The following is a 25934-nucleotide window of genomic DNA, read 5'->3' as shown; positions in this document are numbered from 1 at the left end:
GAACTTGTGAAGTGTGGACTATGTCACTATGGAGTGTTAATTCTAACATATTTTTAGGTTGTATTATTTTTCATTAAATTGGATACGTAGCAACTCAACGATTGAGAGTTTTAGTATTAATTGACGATTATTTTTTTGAAAAACGTCATATATAATTTTTTATTTTTACTAATTTATATCATAATGATGTATTATTGTACAATTTCTAAGATTGTAATGGAAAATTATTGACTCAAAATACAAAAAATATGATTAATTATTCTAACTCAAAAGTGATGATGTAAAACTTAAAAAAATTGAAAAAATTGAAAAATAAATTGGAACTATTTTCTCATATTTGGTTTATTTTAAAATCAAAGGTTAATATTTTTATATAATCTATTAATGTTTTGTCAAATTTTTAATTAATGTTCAAGTTTATATCATAATCAATCTACTATCCAATATCCATGAACCTTATTTTAAATTTATAATATCCATACCTTTGAATTATCATCATCATATTCATCAATCATAATATTTGAAAGTAAAATGAAAATCCTTAAAAATTAATTAATCAATTAATTAATTAATTAAAATTTGAAAAAGAAGGGAGGGAGAAAGAAAAGTAGAGAAAGTAGGGGCCAAAAGAGTAACAGAAAGACATTAACTAGAAAATCGCGGGACCACCCATATACACTATCAGTATCTCACCCACTACCTTCCATCCAACCCAGATCATCCCTTTTGATTACGTGTCATTATTTTCAAACATCCAGGCTGTACGATCTTCCTTAAATAATTCTATATTTCTTTTTCTTTCTTCGCAACTTCATTTCTTCACGATTTCCCTCTTTTCCTCTTCGAACATTTCTCCTCGTTCTCCCTTCGCGCAAAGCTTCGCAACTTTCTCTCTCTTCAAGGTACAATTATTATCATAATTCTTCTGTCTTTTATATTTCTGTTATGAAGTTTTGATACAATGCGGATATGCTTTTTCATGTTTTGATTTGTAATTATCGACATTTTCTTTTTTTTCCGAACTTTGTCGCGGTTTTTGTTTTTCGTAGTAATTTTCGATTTTTTCATACGCATTGTGATCCGAACGTAAGGTTTAAGTATTTTCCATTTTCGCATTTTGAAGAATTTTGATATTTTGAGATGATCTGCTGTTTCGTTGTGTTAGTTTGATCAATCTAATCGTTATGTAAGCTCGTTTTATGTTGATTGCTGATTTTCTTTCTTTTTTTTTCGAAATTCACTATATTTTTTGGTAATAGTTTTCGATTTATCATGTGCATTGTGATCGGAACGTATGAATTTTGTGTTTTCGATTTGGATTTTGAAATTTCGATATTTGAGATGATCTGCTGTTCCTCGCGTGTAACAAATGTTATCGTTCTCTAAGCTCATCTTACGTTGATTGTAAAGAGATTTTTAAATTTGCGTTTATTTATTTGTTTCATGATAATATTGGTGAATTTTATAATTGAAATTTGTTGATCTGTTTGGTTTCGTATGAGTTTTGTTTGTCAATTTAAAGCGTAGAATGCAATCAAGATTATTTGACTTTATTTTGGATTTGATGTATAGATTTTAACGATCAATTGGTTTTTATGTTTTTGTAAATGTAACGTTAAAAATTATTATGAAACACCGGTGATCAATGGTGGAATTGAATGGATGCGTGAGATGACACAAAATAAGGACCTACAGATTACTTGGATTTTATTTCATGATTTCATCATTTGTGATGTCTTACAAAAATTATATTGTATGAAAATACAATATATTTTATAAACTTACCCCTAATTTATAAAAATGATGTATCCAGATTACCATGTGAGGTAATTAAGTATTTGGATTTTGGAGTCATTGAAGACTTATTTAGGTTGGCCTGTTTCTAGAGTTTGACTAGTTGGATATTTGGTCGAGAAATCTAGGTTTGATACCTTTGTGGATATGTATGTATTACATGGTAGAAATCGGAATGCAAGCGGCACATAATATAATGCAGATGTCTGTAAAAGAAATGTGCGGAGTTGTTTCAAAATTTTGAAATGATGCTTGTAAATTTATATAAATCTTATTGGATACTAAGGTGAAGGAAAAGATCTGATGCACTTATGTTTTTTTGCCATGGTGTTAATGTTGTTACTGGTGGCAGCCTATGGGGACTGAGAAATAAGCTTGCGATTGTTATCAGTTTAATTTATTCGGAAGCTATGATGTGGAAAGGCATGATTTATTATTAGGAGTGATTGAGAGAGCTCTACCTAGACTACTTTTGCATGACTGAGATGTTTTATGAGCCTTCAAAATCTATAATAACAGATTTAAAATGATAGATTTTGTTATAATTTTGCTTTGAATATTGTTTGAGGTCTTAAATTGTGGCTTATATATTTTGTTGTTTTTGTCTATGATTTGTAACATATGTTGGCCCTTCAAGTTAAGAGATATAAATCTAGTTTCCATTTCTTTACAGTACAGCTACAATAATTCATTGAACATGAGTACTTGTTGGTTACAGCTGCCTGTGACATTGCCAATAATAGTTATTTTTGGGTTTGTTTCAGTAAAAAATGGCTGACGGTGAGGACATTCAGCCACTTGTCTGTGACAATGGTACTGGAATGGTTAAGGTAATTTTACTATACTGAGTCTACTAAATACTTTCTACTTTTTCACCTTTTTATGACGTATTTTTGCATTCTATCATAAAATTGAATATGGAGCATTTCTTGTACAGGCTGGATTTGCCGGAGATGATGCTCCTAGAGCTGTCTTCCCAAGTATTGTTGGTCGCCCTCGTCACACTGGTGTCATGGTTGGCATGGGTCAAAAGGATGCGTATGTTGGAGATGAAGCTCAATCCAAGCGTGGTATTCTGACTTTGAAGTACCCTATTGAGCATGGTATAGTGAGTAACTGGGATGATATGGAGAAGATTTGGCATCACACCTTCTACAATGAGCTTCGTGTTGCTCCAGAAGAGCACCCAGTTCTTCTAACTGAAGCCCCTCTCAACCCCAAGGCTAACCGTGAAAAGATGACTCAAATAATGTTCGAGACTTTTAACACCCCTGCCATGTACGTTGCAATTCAGGCTGTGCTTTCCCTATATGCCAGTGGTCGTACAACAGGTAAGCTGTGAAATCGAGATCATCTAACCTTTTCTAAAGGGCTAAAAGAATTGTCTTGGGTCAATTTTCCTACCAACATGTAAATTAAGAACAAAATTGGAGATCTTAATTATGTTGTCCTGTTTTATTATCTCATGCCTTTTAGTTTTATCATGCTGCTGAAAGAATTGTCTTGGGTCAATTTTCCTACCAACATGTAAATTAAGAACAAAATTGGAGATCTTAATTATGTTGTCCTGTTTTATTATCTCATGCCTTTTAGTTTTATCATGCCGCTGCTTAGATCAATAGAGAATTCAATGTTTGTGTCGTTTTTTATCTATGCAGGTATTGTGCTGGACTCTGGTGATGGTGTTAGTCACACTGTCCCCATCTACGAAGGGTACGCCCTCCCACATGCTATCCTTCGTCTCGATCTTGCTGGTCGTGATTTGACTGACTACCTTATGAAAATCCTTACTGAGCGTGGTTACTCTTTCACCACCTCAGCTGAGCGTGAAATAGTAAGGGACGTGAAGGAAAAGCTTTCCTACATCGCACTTGACTACGAACAGGAAATGGAGACAGCCAAAACTAGCTCTTCAGTCGAAAAAAGCTATGAACTGCCTGATGGACAGGTTATCACTATTGGAGCTGAACGTTTCCGTTGCCCTGAGGTTCTCTTCCAACCATCGTTCATCGGAATGGAAGCAGCGGGTATCCATGAAACTACATACAACTCCATAATGAAATGTGATGTTGATATCAGGAAGGATCTTTACGGAAACATTGTCCTCAGTGGTGGAACAACTATGTTCCCTGGTATTGCCGACAGAATGAGCAAAGAAATCACAGCCCTAGCCCCGAGCAGCATGAAAATCAAGGTGGTTGCACCACCTGAGAGAAAATACAGTGTCTGGATCGGAGGTTCCATCTTAGCTTCTCTCAGTACATTCCAGCAGGTATGGGCACCTAATCTAATATTCAGTCTTTTGGACCTAATATTACGACAATGCCAAAGCTTTGATTCCAAATGATTAAAGTCAGTTACATGCCGTAAATTAGTTCTAGTTCTCGTTCACATAAATAATTTTTAAACACAAATTCTTGTGAGAGACGATCCCCCCTTTGAGAGACCATCTCTAATTGTGTTGCCCATTATGTATTTTATAAAATATTGTAAGTAGGCATTAAAAATGGAAAATTTGAAATCTTTAAGTCAAAAAATCAAAATAATGAACCAAATAATCTAATTTTCAAACTTATTCCAAAAGTAAGCATGAAATTCCTAAACCTGAGGTTTGGGGTTGTTCGCAGTTATTAACTGCGAATAGGTCAAAAAATACAAAATAGCTGTTCGCAGTTAGTAACTGCGAACAACTACTTTGACCTGCTTTTGTGGAGTCTGCTGTTCGCAGTTATTAACTGCAAACTGGTCAAAACAGGTCAAAGAGCTATTTGCAGTTACTAACTGCGAACAACTATTTTGTCTTTTCTGACCTATTTGCAATTAGTAATTGCGAACAGCCCCAAGCCTCAGGTTTGGGAATTTCAAGCTTATTTTCGGAATAAGTTTGAAAGTTGGATTATTTGGTTCATTTCTTTGATTTTTTGACTTAAAGGTTTCAAATTTTCTTAAAAATGATGTTAGTAGGCATTAAAAATATGAAAGTAGGCATTAAGGTTAAGGATACAAAAATAAGCATTAAGGATAATGTAAGTAGACATTAAAAATACTCTAAGTAGACATTAATCTTTAATGGGCTAGGCTTAAGATACGTCTTTTAAAGAGACATTCTCTCAAGAAACTAGCTGCTTTTTAAATCCGTAAATTTAAGTACTTATTAATAAATGCTTATTTTACTGTATTGCAGATGTGGATTGCAAAGGGAGAGTATGACGAGTCTGGGCCATCAATTGTCCACAGAAAATGCTTCTAAGTTTTTGATAAAATTGGACTCAAATGTTTCAGATAGTCCTCTCTATGATGGTCTAATTGAAGGACTCTTCTATAAAGCTTTCTGAGTACAGGAAAAAAAACTGTTGATGCAATTTTTTTGGTTTATTTTCATGTTGATTTACATTGTAATGATGTCCATGAGAAAGATGAGTAGTGATTTAAAAAAATTTTAATTTCTTAAAGTGTTCAATTCATTTTTGAAGTTTAATTATAAATGTTTTTGATTCTATAATTGGTATTTTAATTTGTTCCTTTCAAGTGAACTAAATGAACTTAAACGATTGAACTAGGTACAACTTAACTTAAAAGTATTTATTATTCATTATGAAATCTCATATACTCTATTTAACTTGTGCTAGAAATAAAGTGAAGGTTTAAAAAGTAAATTCACTCCTTGTCATTATAGCATTAACATATATTACATTATTTATTAGTTAGCAATTTCTTTTATATAAATTTCAAAAATATTGCTGAAACATTTTTTACACATTTTGAGGCATTTATATCAAAACCACCATGACAAAGGCCTCATTAATGCCTATAAGTAGCCATTAATCCTGCATATAGCAAACATTATAGGTTTCTTACCCTAGACATCTAATACATGGAAATTCAACAAAGGCCGAGACAAAATGAAAAATTACCAACAAATTCTCCTCAGAATTGTTTAAAGCTAATTTTAATTATGCCAAAATAATGTCAACCATTGGGGATGCCATCTGCTACATTTAACAAAAAGATGCAACAAAAAAAAAAATGATTAAGTGGGCTTCCCAGGCTTAAAGCAAAAGACAAGTAATCTAGTTTTTAGCTGTTTAACAGTACCCACCTGTTTGACATTAGATTGTTGTTAGGTACATATCAATTCAAAATGAATAATCCTACCTTCAAAGAAAGGCAACTTGTTGTAACAATTGGGAAAACAAACTCTACATCCTCCATTGTAAATCCCAGCAGCGAATATGTGGACTCGTCGAGTGGAGACATGAATTCTAAGCCTACTCATTCTGTGCAAATCCAAGAGCCTTTCTGTCTGTCTTGTCGTATACGAAAAGGTTTCATCTTATATAGGTACATTAAATTGTTTTAGGCAGCAATTCTCCACATACCTGTTTTGTAACCAACTGACATGAGCACAAGCTCCCAAAGCATGTTTGGTATGCTCAACAAATTTACTTTTGATCCCGGGATTTCAGACCAAGTAACAGATATCTCGATCATTGGAATGCTGAACCACTTGCATAAGTAGACAAGTTCTACGTCAAAACACCACCTGCAAAACAAGTAAACCGAGTGATTAAAATCAGTTTTTAAAAGGATTTTCAGTTAAAGAGGTATGGCTTATATTATTTATAGCGTTGTAACTGGTCCTTTCAGTTGACCTAGCCCATTGTTTAACTCTGCCACTATGAATATGTATCTTTAATCATCTAAAAATTTGGTTTTGAAAGTGTTGCCTACTTCAATCTAAGCAATCAAGTAAAACTGAACTCAAAGCCTTACTCTAGAGCAACCAAGACCATTACTTTTACAGCCACTTGAACCTAAAATGCAAGGAGTAACCAGCCAGACAGTACCTTCCTATATAACCTTTGAAGATAAAAACCACATAAAGGCAACAGCCAGACATACCAACCAGATTAAGTTTGAATCAAGAAGACTACAAGATTTAGCTATATGTTGATCTTCAAGAATGGCCGGAACATCAATATTAAGAGAACTGGAACACATTGCCTCACCAGAAGCAAAAATTACAATGAAACTTCATCGCACTATAGAGCGTAGATAGTAATTTAAGTTGAAGCATCTGAATACATAGCAAAAAAGGCCTGTACTAACCTTTTTAAACGAACATTTCTGAAAAGCTTTTGCGCAGCAGCCCTTGTGAACATCTTAAAGCCACACTGCAGCAAAATCCAACCTAAACTATGAGTTTCTTCATGCTTAATTCAAAATACTTATAGAACCAAGAATGGAACGCCTTACTACTGATGAATACCTGAGTATCACGAATCCCAGGACCAGCAGCCAGGAGAACAACAAGATGAAATCCTTTCATCAAAAAGTTGCGATACCACTTTCTCTGCATAGGAGCAAAACAAGAAATGTCATCATAAAACTCGACAAGTCAGAAAACTTAAAAGAATAAATTCAGGGACCAAACCATAGCAAGAGCCTTCTCCTCTAGATGAGCACGAGAACCAAATGCAACAACAGGAATATCAGGTATCCTCAAACTTGCATTACCACCAGCCAAATCCATCACCTTTTCAGCAGCTGCACGAATCTGATTGACACTACATCAGTTACTATGTGAATAATGAAACATCTAATACTCCAAGAAACCCTAGCTTTTTCAATCTAAGCAAAGGATGCTTTAACGAATAAATAAAAAGAACCAACCTGTATCTCAAGTTTCTCCAAGTCATTTACTTTGGTAGCCCCATCTGCATCCAGCATCAGAAGTAATTCACCGCGTGAATGAAGCATTCCCTGTTTCACAATGCTTTCACATAAGCAAAGAGCTTCAATCAGTTATTGAGAAACTATCATGCACACAGCATACTTTCTCGAGAAGCATATAAAAATACTCCCAAGTAAAAGTTGCTGACTCGCCTGAGTTAACTTACTTTTCTTATAGCTTCTCCTTTCCCATAGTTTCTTCCAAGAAGAAGAACCCGGACAGCATCCACTTTGTACTTTTTGACAAAGTCAAAAGCTACACTTTTCGTCCCATCAACACTCCCATCGTCCACAATCACAACCTAATAAGACAATAGCAGTTAGGGAATGTCATTGACAGCGTATACCAGCTTTACTTAGAGGACCCATCTCACAGACAGCTATATTTGATAAGTGGACCTTGCAAAACCAAGAGAAAATGATTACAACAACATGCTATTTTACCCCAATGTCAGGTGGTTCGTGCCTAAGAAGGTTTGGGGATCAGATGTAAGCAACATTAGTACATTACCCTAGTAACAACAAAGAAGTTATTTCCAATTGACTCGTAAATGCAAACAACATCTACAAATTCTATAAATAAGAAGTACAAATGATTTGAAGATTTATTTAACTATAGTCCATTACAATCTGATACTAAAATCTATAAATCTTTTGCTTCATTAAGAATGGACAAATAAGAGAAATTGTAGCAAATTGGAAAAATAAGACAACTCTCCTAACTCTTCACCAAGTTACATGATCCATGTTTCAGTCATGCACAAGATCAATTAAGGAAGAATCATCCGATACTATATTTATTGCATCCTAAACCAATATATTTTTCCCTCGAAAAAAGTACGTTATGATATTTATTAAATCTCAAGTTAATTATCACTAATCTAGAACAAGGAAATACATACCCCAACAAATTTCTAGACACAAGTATTTTTTCTCAAAGACACAATTATTACCCACAAAATATTGGGAGAGCACATAAGTCCATATATTACATCAACTGAGTTTATGGATTTGCTCAATAGGCGATTTGGAGTTTCATAGAAAGATCTATACGTAATCTTGATTAATCATACAACCTACGCATAACGTTCACTGCTAATTAAATTTTTTCATAATTTCAACATGCTCCTAGTTCAACATGTAAGAACTTGAAAAAAACCAAATTGCTACAAGATAGGAGCTGGTAAAAGCTATAAGGATACATGGAATTCCAATGAGGTGTACCCAATATAAGATAACACACCACATATTTTACCTCATATGTAAATGATTTATCCTTCTCGCCACGTTGTTGCAGATAGCTGAACAACAAATAAACAACTAAATCTAATTAGGTGAAATATAGTGGGAAAGCTCACAAAATTTTGAGATATGAATACAATTAAATAGGTCAGTGGTATGAAGCAATTATTATATGTGCGCTACCTTGTACAAAGGTAAATGTATTCACCCAATTCCTTTAGAAGAAATTTGTCGTCAAAATATTTTATATGACACTAGTTACAAAACATTTCAACCAACTTTTTAAGCAACATTATTATGCAAGCATAAAAAAAGATGAAATGCTGAAGAGCTCCAAAAAAAAGTCAACTCATTTTTAATTGTATTTAGATTTATTGATTTCACCTATTCCTCAAATCTTATTTGATTCACTTAAAGGATACTAACAAAGCAATTAAGAATGATCTCCCTCTGTCCCTCGATTCTTGCCCCATTTGGCATTAAAAATCTCACATTTGGGATCAAATGAGGCAAACATTAAGGGACATATGGAGCATTAACTTTCTCATCCGAGTTTGAAGCACCATGATAAGAATATACACTCCTTAATCATGCATTCCAATTGAATAATATAAATCATACCACAAAATTATATAAAATTTTTAAGAACAACATCAAGTCTTATACTCCTAAATTCTTAAGGTTAATACTCCTATGCAATAAATCATATAAAGTGTCCTCATATTAAAAACAAATAAGAAGGCTTCTATTTTGGAGGAGAAGAAACAATTTGTCGAGAGCCAAAACTTCGGCTAACAAACACAAAATAGCTACTTACACCTGTGGGTGTACTGAGTAGATGTTTAAGTACTCGATAAAATAAGACATGTAGAAAGAATATTAAAGAAGCCAAAAATTGTTATAATGATACAAACTTACTTCATAGTTTCATCAAGTGCACTTGGGAGTCTATGCTCCTCATTAAACGCAGGAATTATCAAAGATATATACTTCTCCGCGGGATCAAATATAGAAGGACATTGAACCTGAGAAAATTGCTTCTAGTAAAGTCAATGTTATTGTAGTAATATATATTCCAAGTATCCTTAAACAATGCTGTATAACTGTACATCTCATGAGCATTCAAGTCCGCACTACCAAAAGTGAAGTGGATGAAAACACGCTTCCAACAGAGCATAAATATATGTTAGCTTTATCGTTAATGCCCTCTTGGCGCAGATTATGTGAAATAGAATCACAAAATAATAATAGAGTTCAATGAATTAAACAATTCATTTTCCACCAAGAGTCCAACACCATATCTAATTCATAGATGAGATGATTCTCAATTTACAGGTTTTTCTTTTTGTAATATTAAAGCGTTAGGCTAAGATCACATCTAATACTAAGAGAGATAATTAGATAAGTGTTGATTTACAATAAACACACAAAGTTTGATCTTGTAGCAAGGAGAGCAATGAACAAGCAGAAAAGTTCTCCTCAACTCTTCATAGAAACTTCAAAAATATGCACAAGTGTAGCTTTATACAGAAAATCTGAGGTCCGTCCAGCTTCTACCCATGTAGAATATTCAATTATTTATCAATGCCTATCTAAATTTCTATATTATGTTATCCAAGTATCTAACGCATACTAAGAGCATGATTTAAACAAATTTAGAAATCCTTAACACCTAATGTGAATCATAAGAAACTATACCACAGTTATAAGAAAGACACGATCACCATTCCAACAATGTTTCACATCTAAGCCAAAAAAAAATTTAAATATTTTTTGTTCAATGCCTATCTAGTTGTCAAATCAAGTAATCTAGGGCATACTTACATCATAATTAAAAAAGACAAATTTAAATTATAGTAAACACCAATTCCAAATTTGTTAACCATTATAATTCATATTTTTTGCAAATCTAACAAATTTCATGAAGGAGTAAACTGAAAAAAATCCAATAATAAACAATAATGTATATCTAAGCTCTCACAACAAAAAATGTTCGTATTTTAGCAATAACACCACATCAACATTCAATAACTAGGAAATGAAAATGATCAATAAACAAGTAAAAGAAACGAAATCGCGCGTCGTATAATCACTAAAAATCAATCGAAATGTCAAATTACAGTAACAATCAATCCAAAAGCAACACAAATCACAAATAACACAAACAAGAGTGCAAATTAAGTAAAATTGAAGAATTAAAAGTTCACCGGCTTAAGAGAATTCGGATCTTCGAAAATCGCTTGACCTTCAACATGACTGTGAAAACCACAAATATTGAAGAATTAAGAGCAAAAAAAAAGAGATTAGATTATTATAATGTGACGATGAAGAAATGAGGTGAGATTTGAGCATACGAGTTGTTAAATCGTCGTCTGTAAGCGTCGAAAAAGATGAAGGTAGAAAAGGCGATGATGAGAAGAAGAGCTGCAGAACCAAATAGCTCCACCAATGTCCATAGTCCTCCGCCCATCTTTGGCCTCTCCTTCCTGTTTTTGCACTCTGACTATGTTTAATTTTGACTATTTAGTTCCTCGGACCTCAAGACATAAAATTAGGAATTTCAGTAATTTATACTTACGGATTTGATCTCTAAGTTAGACGTAACTGTATAAATAGTCACTTACTCATTTTTTATATTGTTCATTAATTACTTTGAATTTATATTTTATTTTTAATATTAATAATAATGATAAAATTATTATATTTACAAATATGTTTAGTCAAATAAATTATTAAAGTGAAAAAAACAGAGTATTAAAAATTTTAAAAAAATACTCATAAAGGTTTCTCCCATTCCTTAGCCGTTTTTTAACATTCATCTTTTAATTTTAGTTATCTTTTAAAAGTATTATATTCGTATCATTTTAAATTTTTTGTAAGGTGCTTCAATCTCTTAGACTTTCAAATCAAAATTAAAATCTAACTGCATTATTTCATCTAAAAATCTTTTTTTTGGTTAATAATGAATATTACATCAATTAATTTAAGGTTGCTATTGTTGAAGAGGTAAAAAGGTTTTAAGAAATTTGAGAGTATTCAATCAGATTATACCAAGTGACTTTTTAATATACTTTTATTTTTTTTACTTTCTTACTTATAAACTCTATTTCTGTATGCTCCATTAACACTCCATTTCATCTCAATTCTTCTTCATAATTTTAAAGTCAACAAAGTGAACAAATCCTCAAAATAATTTCATGGTGAAATTATATTTATCTTAACATGGCCAATATAAATGTATAATCTTAAGATGATCACTTATAATTATTAAAAAAATTATTTTTAATAATTTTAAAATGATCACTTATAATATTAAAATGATCACTTACGATTGTATTATTTTACAAGTTTACATTATTAACATGTTAATATAAGAGAATTTTTTTTAATAAGGCCCATGTAGCTTAATCGATAGAGCACTAGTCTGGGTTCAAGCCAACAATGGTCCTTTTGTGTAGTTCTTACTCCTTAGGCATCATTTTCTAAATGGGCTGGGCAATGGGCATTACTGGTTATACACAATCACATGGTCTAGCGTCTTAAAATGGGTTAAATAGTGAAACTAAATAAATTAATTAAAATATTTATTTTTGTCTTAAAAACTCAATTTTAATTGTTTAATCACTAATTCTTAACTGAAAAGGTCTCACGGTGAGACCATCTCAATCAAAGTGATTACTTATAATTTTTAAATAATCATTATTTATGGTTTTAGAATGATTATTTATAATCTTAAAACGATCACTTACGATCTTAAAGTAATCAATAAAAAAATGGGTTAATATATGGACCCATCTCATGAGATGATCTCATACAAGACGAGCTGTTATTTAAGATTTGATGTTATTTTTACTGTCAAACTTAATACTTTAAATATTCAAACATTCTTTATAATATTTGAATAACAGAGCCTATCTTAATAAAAAGAAATTTAAAAAAATAATTTTTTAAACTATATTTCAAAATAAGTGTCTTTTTATCCGAGTTTCAAGTTATGTTTTGTTCATTGATAACGATGAACAATTAAAAAAAGTCAAAAAGTCAACATAAAGTCTTTGATGGTTTTCACCAACACCCTAGCTATACAAAAGGTAGAAAAAAATTTATAATGAATTTGTTCATTGTTATTAATATTTTTAGTTTTTTTAGAAATTAAGTAAGAGAAGTAAATTACTCCTAACATTTTTTCTTCATTTTAAATGCACAAAATGAAATGAACCTCATATAAAATATCATATATATTAGTAACTATGATTTCTTTTGTTTTAATATTTTTTTTAGATGTCTATACAATAAGTCAAATAATTTAAAGCAGTATAAGTACAAAAACAACAATGTTACAATTTTAATCACAAAAAATAGCAATCGACTAAATAAATCAATATATAATTTTCAATTTCCAATAATAGTCCACATCGACTCTTCATTACTATACAAACTATGACAGTAGAATTCTACAATTTTTTAAAAAGCTAATAATGAGTAAAAAATTAGTTCTATACCAATATACCAAGATACAAGGTATGAAGGTACATATATTTTCATATCCATTGGTGAAAATTTATTTCTAAAATTTAAATATTCTATTTGAAATTTGATACATTGCCCAATCTGCCAAGTCTTTTTCTTAAGGTCAATCTATTAAAGCTTATTATTTATTCTTACATTATATTTTTTTTTATGACAATACAATTAGAGATGGTCTCTCTACTCAATTTTCTAAATTAGTAAGTCCCAAAACTATGACAAATATAGGAAATTCAGCAATCCTTTATGGGTCCAGCTAGTCTTACGTATATAGTTCCATATAATTAATCTACTTCTCTAATAAATTAATTAAAAGTTAAAAATAATTATTTTAAAATACTAAATAGATATATATCAAACCAATAAAAATAATCTCACAAAATGAGACCCTCATAAAAGAAAATTACTATATGCTAAAATTTTCACTTTCATTAACTTTTAAAAGTGGAATACAAAATTTTCCCCCAAATAGTCCCAATAAATGAATACAAAAACAAACTCAATGGGCAGTAACAGAATGAGCATTAGCATTCGATGAAGAAGAATGATTGATGGATCGTTGATTAGGCAAAGCAAGCATAGCCGTATGATCAAGAAAATCATTTAGAGAAACAACAGAGTGCAGGATAACACGCAAATCTTCACCACACTGGAATACTTTTTCACCACATTTCCTAACAGCAAAAACATAAAAAGTAATACACCCTTTTCTAAATTTAAACCTAGCGAAATCCCAACCGTTCATCCCACGAATCAACCGTTTATTGACGTCACCTAAGGCAATCTCGTGCGGCCATTTCAAATCAATGGAGGATTTCGCATCAACAGAACCAAAAACAAAGATAATGATCTTAGATTTCTTGGTACCTAACCCTAGAGTTAAGGTATGCCAAGCTTGATGAGCTAAAATGGTGAAATTTGAAGGTAAAAATGAGATTGTTGATGGAAATTGTTGTGGAGGTGAGAGATTTAGAAGTGAAGAGAGCTCTAATGGACGATTTCGGCGAACTGTGAAGGATTTAACGATGAATTGACCGCCGAATTTGAGAAGTTTGACTTCGGAATTGGATTTGAACGAAATGGATGGAGAAGATGAGGGGGCGGATTGGGGATTTTGGTCGTAATTTGGGTGTTTGTGTTTGGGTTTTTTGTGGGATTTTTTGATGGGGTTTTTTGGCTCTGGGAGTTGCATTTTTGGGTGGGTAGAGAAAGGCGAGCGTAGGAGTGGAGTGGGGTGGGTGGTGAAATGAAGGGTTTGGTTGGACAAAAATAAGGATTTTTTATAATTTATTGAAATGATACTTACGATCCGTTTGATAGGTGGCAATTTCTTTGCTACTTTGATTGTTATGTTTGTCCAACTTTAATCATCTTATTTTCTTCATAAAATTTATTCCAATGCATTATCATTGGGAGATGTGGTATTAGGTGGTAATGAAATTATGTAAAAAAAAAACTTTTTTGTTATCAAAGTTTCACTATCATGGTAATGATATGAAATTTTTAATGAAATTTTACACTATAAATTATTTCCATTACTACCATTTAATTTCACAGACCAAACGGACCAGTAGTGTTTTGAGACATTTAACCTCATATTGTTTAGACAAAAGAGATAAAAGATAAACGGCTGATAATTTGTAGCTGATAGTTTGTTAATTTATTGTAGTATCTTATTTGATTAGTTGATTCTACCAATGGATTTGAACAACTAATTCTGAACTCATTGCTATGAGCAGTTTGTTCAATAACAGTTTATTGAAAAAGAGCTTATTCAAAACAATAATTTGCGTCAACCAGCTAATTTATTAAGTACTTATATTAGATGGTTTGATCATTCAATCTTCTATCTGTGCAAAAATATGCTAAAATTGTTGGATGAACTACTCCTAAGAAATTTAGTGTAATGAGTTAAATTAGTAGGATATGTAGAAATAATAAGAGAGAATAAAAGTGATGGGTCATATTCATAAATAAAACTAGAAAAAATTGATTAAAACATGCTAAAATAACAAAAATTGAGTGGAACAAAAGTGAAAAAAAATTTAAAAGTATAAGATTACAAAAGTTCTTACAATGTAGTTACTTTGTATGTGGAGAAAATTAAACATATATTACAAAGATGATAAAAAAAAAAAAAAAAACCAATAAGCTAACTTATGATTTTAAGAAAATTATGAAGGTCATTTATAAAATTAAACTTATAGCAAAATTCTTAATATAACAATCTTAAATAAATAAAAATATTTAGGAAAACTTATGGATATAGTATAATGGATCAAATTACGTGTAATGGAGTATTGTGTATACTTGGGTTTAGTTGACACGTTTTGTGTAAGCATAAAAAATGAAATTTCCATGAAATGGAAACTGCAATAAAATGTAAAAAATTATTTACCAAGTAACCAACTGAAGTTAAAATTCCTCACCTAGTTGTTGAATTTAATTTTATGATAGAAATTTAATTCTTATTATTTATATGTACATTAATTCTTTTTTTCTTTATCAATATAGATACTCTAGTCCTTTTCTAAAAAAAATTAAAAGTGTTTATTCGAATTATCGAGTCGATTTCAAACCAAATATTATGAGTCGATTTAAAATTAAATTTAATTATTAAGTTAAATAAATATCAAATAGTCAAATCTATTTTAACTAAAAACAATTAATAAACATACAAATAATGAAGCGAAATTAAAGGACAAAAAATGTAGTAACTAGTAAGAATATATTGTGTTTGAAGTCAAAAGATTCAAAGAAATTCCCAATTATCCGATTATCCCACACTTTAATTTGCAAAAAGTTAAAAGAACTTTATTCTTGGTTGTTTAATTTGTTATGGACATGATTGTCGGTTGATATTAATAAACAATTTAAAGTAAGAATCAACATCAAATAGGTTGGAGTTATTGAGTGCATAAGCATCAAAACCAACAATTCCCTACTAACTTTTTGTTCGTAAATTTTAATCCCTTCTATTCTTCTATTCATCTTACGTGTCTCATTTACTTTATACACTTTATTTAATATATTTATTTAATTTTTAATATATTGAGTTATATATAATTAAAAATTATAAAAAATTGATATTAATAATCTTTACATCAAAACGAATCAAATAAGATCCCACATGACTATATTTTTACTTATAGATTAATGATAAAATGCAATTTAAAAGTGATAAATGAATAGTGTCTCAAAAGTAAATGGGACACCTAAGGTGAATAAGAGGGATTATTTTCTTACAATTTAAAAAAATATAAACAAATTTAATAAAATAATCTCACAATAAAAAATTTTATTTTAATATATCTCTTATAAATTTTTTAAATGGATAAATAAAAGAAAATTAGATGGTAAATCATAAATTACATTAGTTGGGCTAATGAGTACTCTCACATTCTTTATGTACTATGCTTCATTAAAATGTCACTTGCCAGTTCATTTTCTTCATCCTTTTTAAGTCTAGCAATTATTTGATTCTTTAGTTTGTTCATGGTACATAGTGATCAATATTCCTTTTATTTATCATTTTATTATGTCAATAACTCTCATAAGGGAAGTATGAATGTATATAACGAGTTAAAAAAAGAAATATACCACGTTAAATATATTAATTGATTTGTAACTTCATCATACATAGTCGATTTAATAGATCTTACAAAATTAAGGGCAAAAACATAAACTAAAGTGAATACACTAGTAAAATAATTATAGGCGAATAAACGATACACTAGTCAAAATAATTACTTCCTTCGTTTCATATTAGTTGCAACATTAGATAAAATGACACTATTTATCCATCATTCTTAATATGTGATTAGTTTTTTAATCTATTAATCAAAACATAGTCAAATGAGATCTTTTTTTATTTGTCTCATTGCAAAGATTATTAATATCAAATATTTATAATTTTTTATCATACATAATTAGAAATATTAAGAATTGAATTAATACATTAGACTGCGTAAAAAAAAAATGTTGCAAGTAAATTAAAACAGAGAAAGTATATAAAAACTGGCACAAAAATTTAATATTTTTATTGGAAAAATTATATAATTAAATATAAAAGTCAACTACTTTATACAAAATACAATCCTATATTTATAGATTCTATAAGGATTTGAACACAAACTCAAAGTTTTATTTCTTCTACTTTGATCCCTAAACTTTACTTAATTTTATAATTAATCAAACATCTTCATTAACAGTGTAATCAATAAAATTTGTGTTTTTTATATTGAAAAGAAGTTGCACATGGATTCATTAGCTGGATTGGGCATGTATTCCCATAAAGTAGGATTATATAGAGTATTGGGCAAGACAATTACAATTTAACATGAAGATGTTCACTTTATATATCCACCGATCTTGTATAATCGAATTTAACTTTGATTTTATTTTTAAAATGTAATGATAAAAAAAACAATAAAAAAAGGTAAAGAACACTCCCAGTATCCCACACAAGGTAGGGTTCGGGAGGGGGCTTTTCTTTTTTCTGGAAAAAGCGAACAAATCATACCCGTTCCCCTGAAGAAAGTAGCACGGAGAGATGCACGCCATCAAAAAACCCCCAACTGATACTTGCTACAGTAGCGGTCAAACCCTAAACATTCTGCCCTACATGCAGATGCTCTATCCATTGAGCCATAAACACTTTGTTTAATAAAAATACATTATAATTTATTTTAATCCGACTTAAAATACCAAACTGAAACTAATCTGAAAGTTTCAAATTCCAATAAACACCTTTAAACATAATCCATGAGATTAAGAGTAGATGTAAAAACATCCTAGCTTGACAAACGACACGCAGACAATTGTTTGGTGGACATTTCTAGTCCTCGTTAGACACAAGTATTCTTTTTCTAAATTAGATTTTAGAAGTAAAACCTTTCGTAAGAACATAGTTACCTTGCTTTCAATCAATCAATTTTCAAAATAATCAAGATTTTTATGGAAGTTTTTTCATCCCTCAAGGATTTTTTTTACAAATATCTATCATCTTAATTTGATTAATTCCGCTTAATAATAATTAGTTTTTAATACGCTTCTTAATTTAAACTGTTATAGAATTCACGTTTTATTTTTAATTTAGTTGATGACAAATTGACAATGTAGATTCAAGATGCTTAACTACTTAAGAATTACAAAACAATACACATCATATAATCATATACTTCTTTTGTATGTTTGTTTAATCTAATTAGTCTGTTATAATCTAACTAGTTTTGTGACTAGTTAAAAATAGACTTTTAGAGCTCCTAATAGAATCTAATAAAGTATCATTAATTTATGAACATAACATATATTAAGACATCAATCATTAATCTAAACTTTATCTTAGATGATTCCTAAACATAATATTATCTTTTCACATCAAGAATAAAAATTTCATATATTATTGTAGTTTCCTTGCAACTAAATTTCTAAGTAGGGAAGGATAAAGACTATTATCATCTCAATGAATTTAGCCTAAGGTAGGGTCTGATGAGGGTGTAAAAGAAAGCAGACTGATACCCACATCTGAATATGTACTCAACCAACTTTATTTACCATTTTTTTGTATTATATGCAACACTATTTATTATTTACATATAGAAATTATTATCAAATGACTCAGATCATAATCTAGCCAGATTCAAGTCTAAATTCTTCCCAACGGAAATGGACATAGTAGTAAGGATCTTTTGGCAAAATATAACATCTAATCAATTAATCTCCATCATAATTCTACTACTTTGTCTTAATTTACACAGCCTAAAGGACAACTCCATTATGTTAAATAGTTAGTAGTGACCATCAACAAGAAGAGTGGTAGAGTACATATAATTATTTTGTCAACAAGTAGTGAATAAATAAATAATCTTGTTGAAGGCTATTCTTGCTCTTTATCCCCTGACTTCAATTTCGCCTTCATTTTAGGAACCGGCTCCACAGAGATACTAATAAGGTAAATATCTACATTCTACATGTACCATAGCCTGCAAAATGGAACACAAATACTCTCAGTTCTACTAATATAGGCAGAGTCGTTCTTGATGTTTTATGTACCAGGGTAAAATAAAAGAAATGAACTCTTTTTATAGAGGACCGATTTCGGTTGTTTGGTAAAAGTAAAGTTATAATTTTACAAATGGTGTTCTACGTCCTACGTGACAACATTGTTGAATTGAGATATTGGGCTCCTTTCTAACCCTAGGCAAATATCTACCTTGCCTAGGGTCGAAAACAACCCGAAATATAGACTGCAAAATTTCGTATGGTTTACAATTTATGGTAGGGCAAGGGCACTCCAAGCCCTACAGAATTAGACATACTTATAGCTATACGCGACAAATATACTAGCAAATCGGTAAAAAAGTAAATTTAATAAGTAAAATCAGTTTTCCGTAATGAGTGAACAAATTTTAGAAGTAAGAGTACGTCTAGACAACATTTTTTGAAGGAAAGAAAAGAAAGAAAAGCAAAAGGGACGGGAACGGGGCAAGAATAAAGGAAAGGGGACGAAAGATTATTATGTTAATTGTGTTAGAAATACTTTACACTTGAGAAAAATCCTTACATCAAACATGTGTACAAGTCAATGCCCATTACCCGTAGATTTGTGGGCCTGAGCCCACGGGTGCTCAGTGAATATGTCCACCCGACTGGGCTCATGGGGTGATTGTGATGAATTGTTACGGCTTACAAGTTGTTCTAATGTCGACAAAGAAAATGAAATTCACTTGGCATAAATCAATCTATCTGAACTCGAACTTAAGTCAATCTATATCATATTCAGAGGGGAACAATGAAACTTACTTGGGTTATTGTTGGAGATAACAGCAGTTTGAGAAAAGTCACATTGAAAGGGTTGGCGACCCTTGGTTTGGTAAAATGCGTTCATGGCGTAAGTAGCATGAGATCGAACATTGTTCGGGTTAAAACATGCACCACCTGGTTGAATTGGCTTACAATCAACTCCTTGGCTGCAGACATAATTTATGTTAGCCTGCAATTGGGCATCTGTAGCTTGTGGTTTTGGCACACACCATCCTTTTGCTGGGCCAGGTAGGGCTGGGGTTGCGGGCTTGGGTTGCCCACGACCTCGACTTGGGCCCCCTGCAGGAAGCGGCTGAGGCTGCAAGTCATATAAACACCACACTTAACTAGCATTCTAAACATGATAATTGTGTGAATTTGATACTATGTTGTTCCGGACGCTTCATTTTATCTTTCGAGCAAATTATAATTATGATGAGTGTAGTCTAGAGTTTACACGCAAAAGCGAGAGCGGAAATTTATTTTCATACGGGTGAAAGGGAAAAACGATAAATTTTTTTTTTTTTTTGCTGAACTCAGCTTATTTTTAATTAAACTTGTTTTTACAAGTTGATAACATACTCATATATATCCCTCCCATTTTGTATTATTTGGATGTAAAATTTCTCACGTCATAATCTAAAATGATACAAAATAAGTAGGACGAAGGCAATGTAAATTATGATTAGGGTGTATATTATTTTATGTCAAATAAAATTATTTAATGAACAGTAGTAGCGACATAGTGACTATAGCAACTATTAGAGACTAGAAATAATACATATATTATTTTTGGTGAATTTAACTTAATTTTACCAAATCTCTTTTAACAAGCCAATTTGAACTTAACTAAGGGCGTTTTTCATTTCATTCAAGCTTGCAATTTTGTTGAACTAAACTTATTTTAGCAGAACTTTACCTATTTTCATTGAACTGAACTTATTTTTACAAGTCGAGAATAATTAGAATTTGTAAACTGTGATTAGGGCGTAATTTAAGACAAAAAAGTGTAAAATACGAAAAAAAAAAAAAACCAAGAATAATAGTGAAGAAACTTACCCTAGGTCCATTCCTCAAAATGCCAATGTCATAAACAGGAGAAAAATCGGGCCTAAACAACCCGAAATTCCTCTCAGCAACAGGGCCGGGCTTCAGATTTTCAGTAAACAAAGAAAAAATGTAAGTCTCGAACTTTCTACCAGGCATTAAAGGTGTCCCTTTACCTGAGTTAACAGCAGCAACCAACCTTGAATTAAAGGTTTGGGCATCAGCCGGGCTGACCCAAGTCTGAAAGGGCTCACCAACCGTGGGCCAGCCCGTTTCACCAATCACAATATCAACATCCGGGTAGCCCAAACGCTTCATAGCAGAAAAGGTAGCATCCATAAGATACTCAAACATGTTGTAGTACATTTTCTTGGTCCATCTATCAAGCCTTCCTCTATTCCTCTTAAAGAGACAGAAATTGACGCTTTTTGGGTCGACACTGAAATATGGGTATGGGTTAATCACGAATGGGGATTTGGTTTCGCGATGGAATTGGAGCATTGGAGCTAAGACTCCTACATCCCATCCGGGTCGAAATCGACCCGTGCTTGGGGGTACTGATCTTTCTAGGATTCCCAATGAATGTGGACTTGAAACCTGCATTTTTAAGCAGCAAATTTAGCTTCATGCAAAATATTCATTCATTCATGTATCATTTCAAAAGGAGATTACAAGGGTTGACTTACTTATGAACCTATGCATGACCGGTATAAGGTGATAGCATATACAACATATATTAAATTATCAATCAAAAATTTAAACTGAGAATTAAAGCATTAGGATATTTCATAAACTCATACATGATGCTAAGTATTTCATTTGAATGAGGAGTGGATGAGATTGAATTAGCGACCTTTTTGGGTCTGATACCAACAACACACCCAAATACGTAATCTAATGATTGAATTAGTTAAGTTGGTTATTGTCTTCTTGACATGGTATTGCAAGCTTTCGTACAATAAAACGTAATAGAACATATAATATATTTTGAGTTTTGATTATTAATTTAATATTTTAATTGCGTTAATTTCTTAACATAAAACATGTTCTTATTGAATATGTTACGAATTTGAGAAGTCAATGCTAATCTATGCTAGTCACCACAAGTCATTTCATACAAAATATGTTATCACGTCGACATGTCTCACCTTTCAACTTGAGCATATTAAAAAAGAATTTATGATAAGTGTGTGCACCCATAAAGAAAATTACCCTCGAGTACACAAAAAACCTTTGGTTAATGCTTATTGAGAAAAGAATCCTCAATATATTTTGATTATGATCTATATTTTTTTAGTAATTTATAATCCACACATTTAAATTGCATTTTCATCTCATCCAAATATTTCACCTATTTTTTTATTAAATATACTTTTTTACTACTTTTTACTAATTTTTCTTGGTTTTTACCCCCAAATATTTTTCTTGAGGCTACCAATGACACACCAACACCAACACAAACTACCAAACAAAAGAAGCCAGCCAGCCAGCCAGGTTCATTTGGTGCATGTGAAAATTATAACCTGTCTACTCTACATTTTAACTCTGGCATTGTCAATGCTTATTGAGAAAAGAATCCTGAAAGTGCTGCAAAGTCATTGTATTACATTCATGATTCATAAATTCTATACTTACCCATCCCAAAAAGTATACCATTTTTTAGTACCTTTCAATTAATTATGTTGACTACACAATTCTATTAGGCGGAACCTCAAGAAATTATTCACTTTTTTCTAATGTTTTGCAGCAAACGAATACTTCCACTCAAGAAACCACTATACAACATTTTGTATTTCACTATTATATATATAGACGGTCTCACCGAAAGACGCGTATATATAAATTAAGTAGCTTATTTGTATATATTATGAGATTATAGACTCTTTTTTGAGATCGTCTTATCGAGAGACGATCTCGCACAAGAGTATTCCGATTAATTTTCTAACGTTTGTGATTCGCCCCGCTGCTACATTTTCGATTTAATTTAAGGGTAGTCTAATTTTATTAAGGATTCAAAGTAGAAAATACAACGTTTTGAATCCAATTAAGACCGTCATTACGTCAAACCTCTAGCAAAAGTTAAGCAAATTGCATTCTATAAAAAAAACAAATGAAAAACAATCAAAATCTTCCCCACTCTATTTAATTTTCGTTTACATGTCTGAATTATATTCTTCTCTCCTCCACACATTTTAAATATTTTGTCTCTTTTTTTAATTGTTTTATATGGCATATGCCAAAAAATTGTACTCCTAAGAACATATTTTCTTAATTTGTTTGTTTTTCTCTGATTTTTTCCAGATTTTATTCTGGAAGCAATTTCTGCACTTAACATCAATTCACAAATAGGCTGCAACAAGCAAGCAAAAGATGCAGAAAATATTGCACAAATTCCTCATCATCATACCGCTCATTAGTCATAATCAAATTATTAATTAATCTCACTGATTAATAAATCCCATGATTATCAACTACTCTTAGCTACTCCGATCTATAAATACACCGTATAAAATTATAAATTATATATAAATCTTAAAAGTAAATATATCTAGACGAATCTAATATAATTATACATGAATATATTTTAAAAGAAAAATTGACATTATTTTCTAATAATCAACATGTGTACTTAGTTTTCTATAAATAATTCAACTTTTATGTTACTAGCACCTACCCTATTAATCCCTATTATTAGGAATTTGGTATGTTTTGGGCAAATATATGACAAAGGTTAGATTATTAGAAAATAATCTAAAGTTATTCACAAGGGATGAGTGAAATTGGATTATTAATATCAATTTTTTCTATTTTTCTTAATTACTATGAAAAATCATAAATAACCCAACATACAAAAATTCACGCTAAAATTTAACACAATTAAAATAAAAAAACAGTACCTGAATGTTTCTATGACCAGCTTGCTGTAGAGCTTGGTGAAGAGTTCTCATGGCAGCAACAAGATTATCAATAAGGTTTTGTGGGCCCCAATGAAGAACTTCATTACCAACAAGAACTCTAATAATTTTAGTTTGAGGAACAAAAGGTGTTATATGAGCAGCAACCCATTGTTGCGCACCAGGGAGTTGAACAAGGTTGGGAATCTCCCCATTAGGGACAGTAATTGTGACGGATATACCCGAGTTTGCGAATGCCCGGACAATGTCCGGATTCGCATCGAAAAGTTTTATTTTATCGATTGAGGTTTTGGTTCTTAAAAATTCCGCGACCTGGGACGGTGGCGGAAGATTATCCGCCAACGTCCCATAATTCGCTCCAATGCTCCAAGCGGCATTGGGGGGAAGGTGGAGATTGAGAAGGGTGAAAATGAGTAGAAAGTTTGTTAAAGTATTCATTGGTTGTTATGATAGTTTGAATGAAGGGGAAAGATGGTTTTGTGGAATATGGGATTGTATAAATACGGGTTGATTTAAGAATGGTTGAGAAATGGGGAGGAATTATGGTGGGAACAGCCCCACAAATCACAACTCTTTTTAGCTGTCATAAATTTTGTCCTCTTAGACTTTTCTATATTCGCTCGCTTTCTGTCTCCTTTGGTATCCTATGTTGAATTGTTGATGGTGAATTGATGACGTGTTTGATAAAATATTTTGCTGATAATTTTAGTTTAATTATGTAAAAATATATTATTTGTTGAGCAAATTATTTAATATTAGTGTTTGTATTATTTTATATTATTTGTAAAAATATATTTTCTTATTTCTTTTTAAATGATAATTTGCTTTTTGAGTATTTTTATCAACCACTCTTAATTTGTAATTTATTCATAATTTATAAATTAAAACAGTCAAATGAAATATTATTTTATTAATCTCAACATAAAGTTATATTAATATTTATTTATATACAATTATAGAGGTATTAAAAATTAAATTATTGCATTGACAAACGTGCGAAAAGCAAATAAAACGTTTAAATGAAACGAAAGGAGTATATTTTGCAATCTACATAGAAGTTATAATGGACTAAAATAATACACCTAGCAAATCAAAGGTGGAGATTTAAAGATTTAGTCCTATTGTTCTGTTCATTAAGCTTCATTTGGCATTTTGGTCAATTTCACTTATTTTGTATAAATTTTTTTTTTAAGATAACCAACTATTTTCTTTTAACCTCGTTTATATATTTTAACTTTTTTTAAAATACATTATTTGATAGTATTTCTTAATTTATTACTAATATTCACATTTTTATAATCAAAGCACCTAACTTTATTTGCTACTAATTTAAAGAGAGAGAGCATTACAACTTATTTTAAATGAATTTGGAGTAATCCTGAGGAACATCCTGTAGTCGAGGAAGATCCAAGTGAATTTAGGATGAGCAAATAAAAACTGATTCACATAAATTAAACCTCTTTAAGGTTTTTGACCAGATACGGATAGGTGGAGGCGCGTTATTCATGTTTTAGTCTTTTAGATTATTAATTCTCCCTTCGCTTACTTGTCGGTGTTTTTGTTCTCTGACTTTTATTCGTTGCTATTATTATTATTATTATTATTATTATTATTATTATTATTATTATTATTATTATTATTATTATTATTATTAACCACATGCATTCTATTTATATTTATCCTTATGTGTTAGGGTCACGCTTAAGTGTGATAAGATGTAAACTTGCGAAGTTCGCTTCAACTGCACTCGATCCCAACAGTTGTAGAATTTTATCTTATTCTTTCTCGAGTTGGGGGACTCTTTGACAGTGCTCTCCTTTATGTGTATGAGTTGTCGCCGTCCTTTCCTCACCAGACCCTGATTATAATTTT

At 31.1% G+C, this 25934-nt stretch overlaps 4 protein-coding genes across 4 annotated transcripts; 1 reads left to right on the top strand and 3 right to left on the bottom strand.

Moving 5' to 3' along the window:
• The first annotated feature begins 764 nt into the window (after nt 1-764).
• On the top strand, nt 765-5288 carry LOC130803609 (actin-1-like). Its single transcript, XM_057667790.1, has 5 exons — nt 765-902; nt 2559-2624; nt 2732-3125; nt 3453-4066; nt 4979-5288. The coding sequence occupies exons 2-5, from the start codon at nt 2565-2567 to the stop codon at nt 5042-5044; spliced, it is 1134 nt and encodes a 377-aa protein (XP_057523773.1). The 5' UTR covers nt 765-902; nt 2559-2564; the 3' UTR covers nt 5045-5288.
• Nucleotides 5289-5850: 562 nt separating this feature from the next.
• LOC130803608 (uncharacterized) lies at nt 5851-11326 on the bottom strand. The gene is made up of 10 exons (XM_057667788.1): nt 11124-11326; nt 10977-11025; nt 9688-9794; nt 8783-8828; nt 7695-7829; nt 7468-7557; nt 7229-7351; nt 7064-7147; nt 6904-6968; nt 5851-6337 (listed from the first exon to the last, which is right to left on the bottom strand). The coding sequence occupies exons 1-10, from the start codon at nt 11237-11239 to the stop codon at nt 6151-6153; spliced, it is 1002 nt and encodes a 333-aa protein (XP_057523771.1). The 5' UTR covers nt 11240-11326; the 3' UTR covers nt 5851-6150.
• A 1991-nt stretch (nt 11327-13317) lies between these two features.
• On the bottom strand, nt 13318-14568 carry LOC130803607 (uncharacterized). The gene has a single exon (XM_057667787.1). The coding sequence runs from the start codon at nt 14486-14488 to the stop codon at nt 13796-13798; it is 693 nt and encodes a 230-aa protein (XP_057523770.1). The 5' UTR covers nt 14489-14568; the 3' UTR covers nt 13318-13795.
• Nucleotides 14569-18931: 4363 nt separating this feature from the next.
• Nucleotides 18932-24592, bottom strand: LOC130803606 (glucan endo-1,3-beta-glucosidase). Its single transcript, XM_057667786.1, has 4 exons — nt 24045-24592; nt 21160-21744; nt 20101-20419; nt 18932-19280 (listed from the first exon to the last, which is right to left on the bottom strand). The coding sequence occupies exons 1-4, from the start codon at nt 24498-24500 to the stop codon at nt 19258-19260; spliced, it is 1383 nt and encodes a 460-aa protein (XP_057523769.1). The 5' UTR covers nt 24501-24592; the 3' UTR covers nt 18932-19257.
• Nucleotides 24593-25934: the final 1342 nt, after the last annotated feature.

The sequence above is a fragment of the Amaranthus tricolor genome, chromosome 17 (assembly GCF_026212465.1).
Source record: "Amaranthus tricolor cultivar Red isolate AtriRed21 chromosome 17, ASM2621246v1, whole genome shotgun sequence".
Taxonomy (NCBI): domain Eukaryota; kingdom Viridiplantae; phylum Streptophyta; class Magnoliopsida; order Caryophyllales; family Amaranthaceae; genus Amaranthus; species Amaranthus tricolor.
The sequence above is the reverse complement of the archived record's forward strand: the minus strand, read 5'-3'. Positions and strand labels throughout refer to the sequence as shown.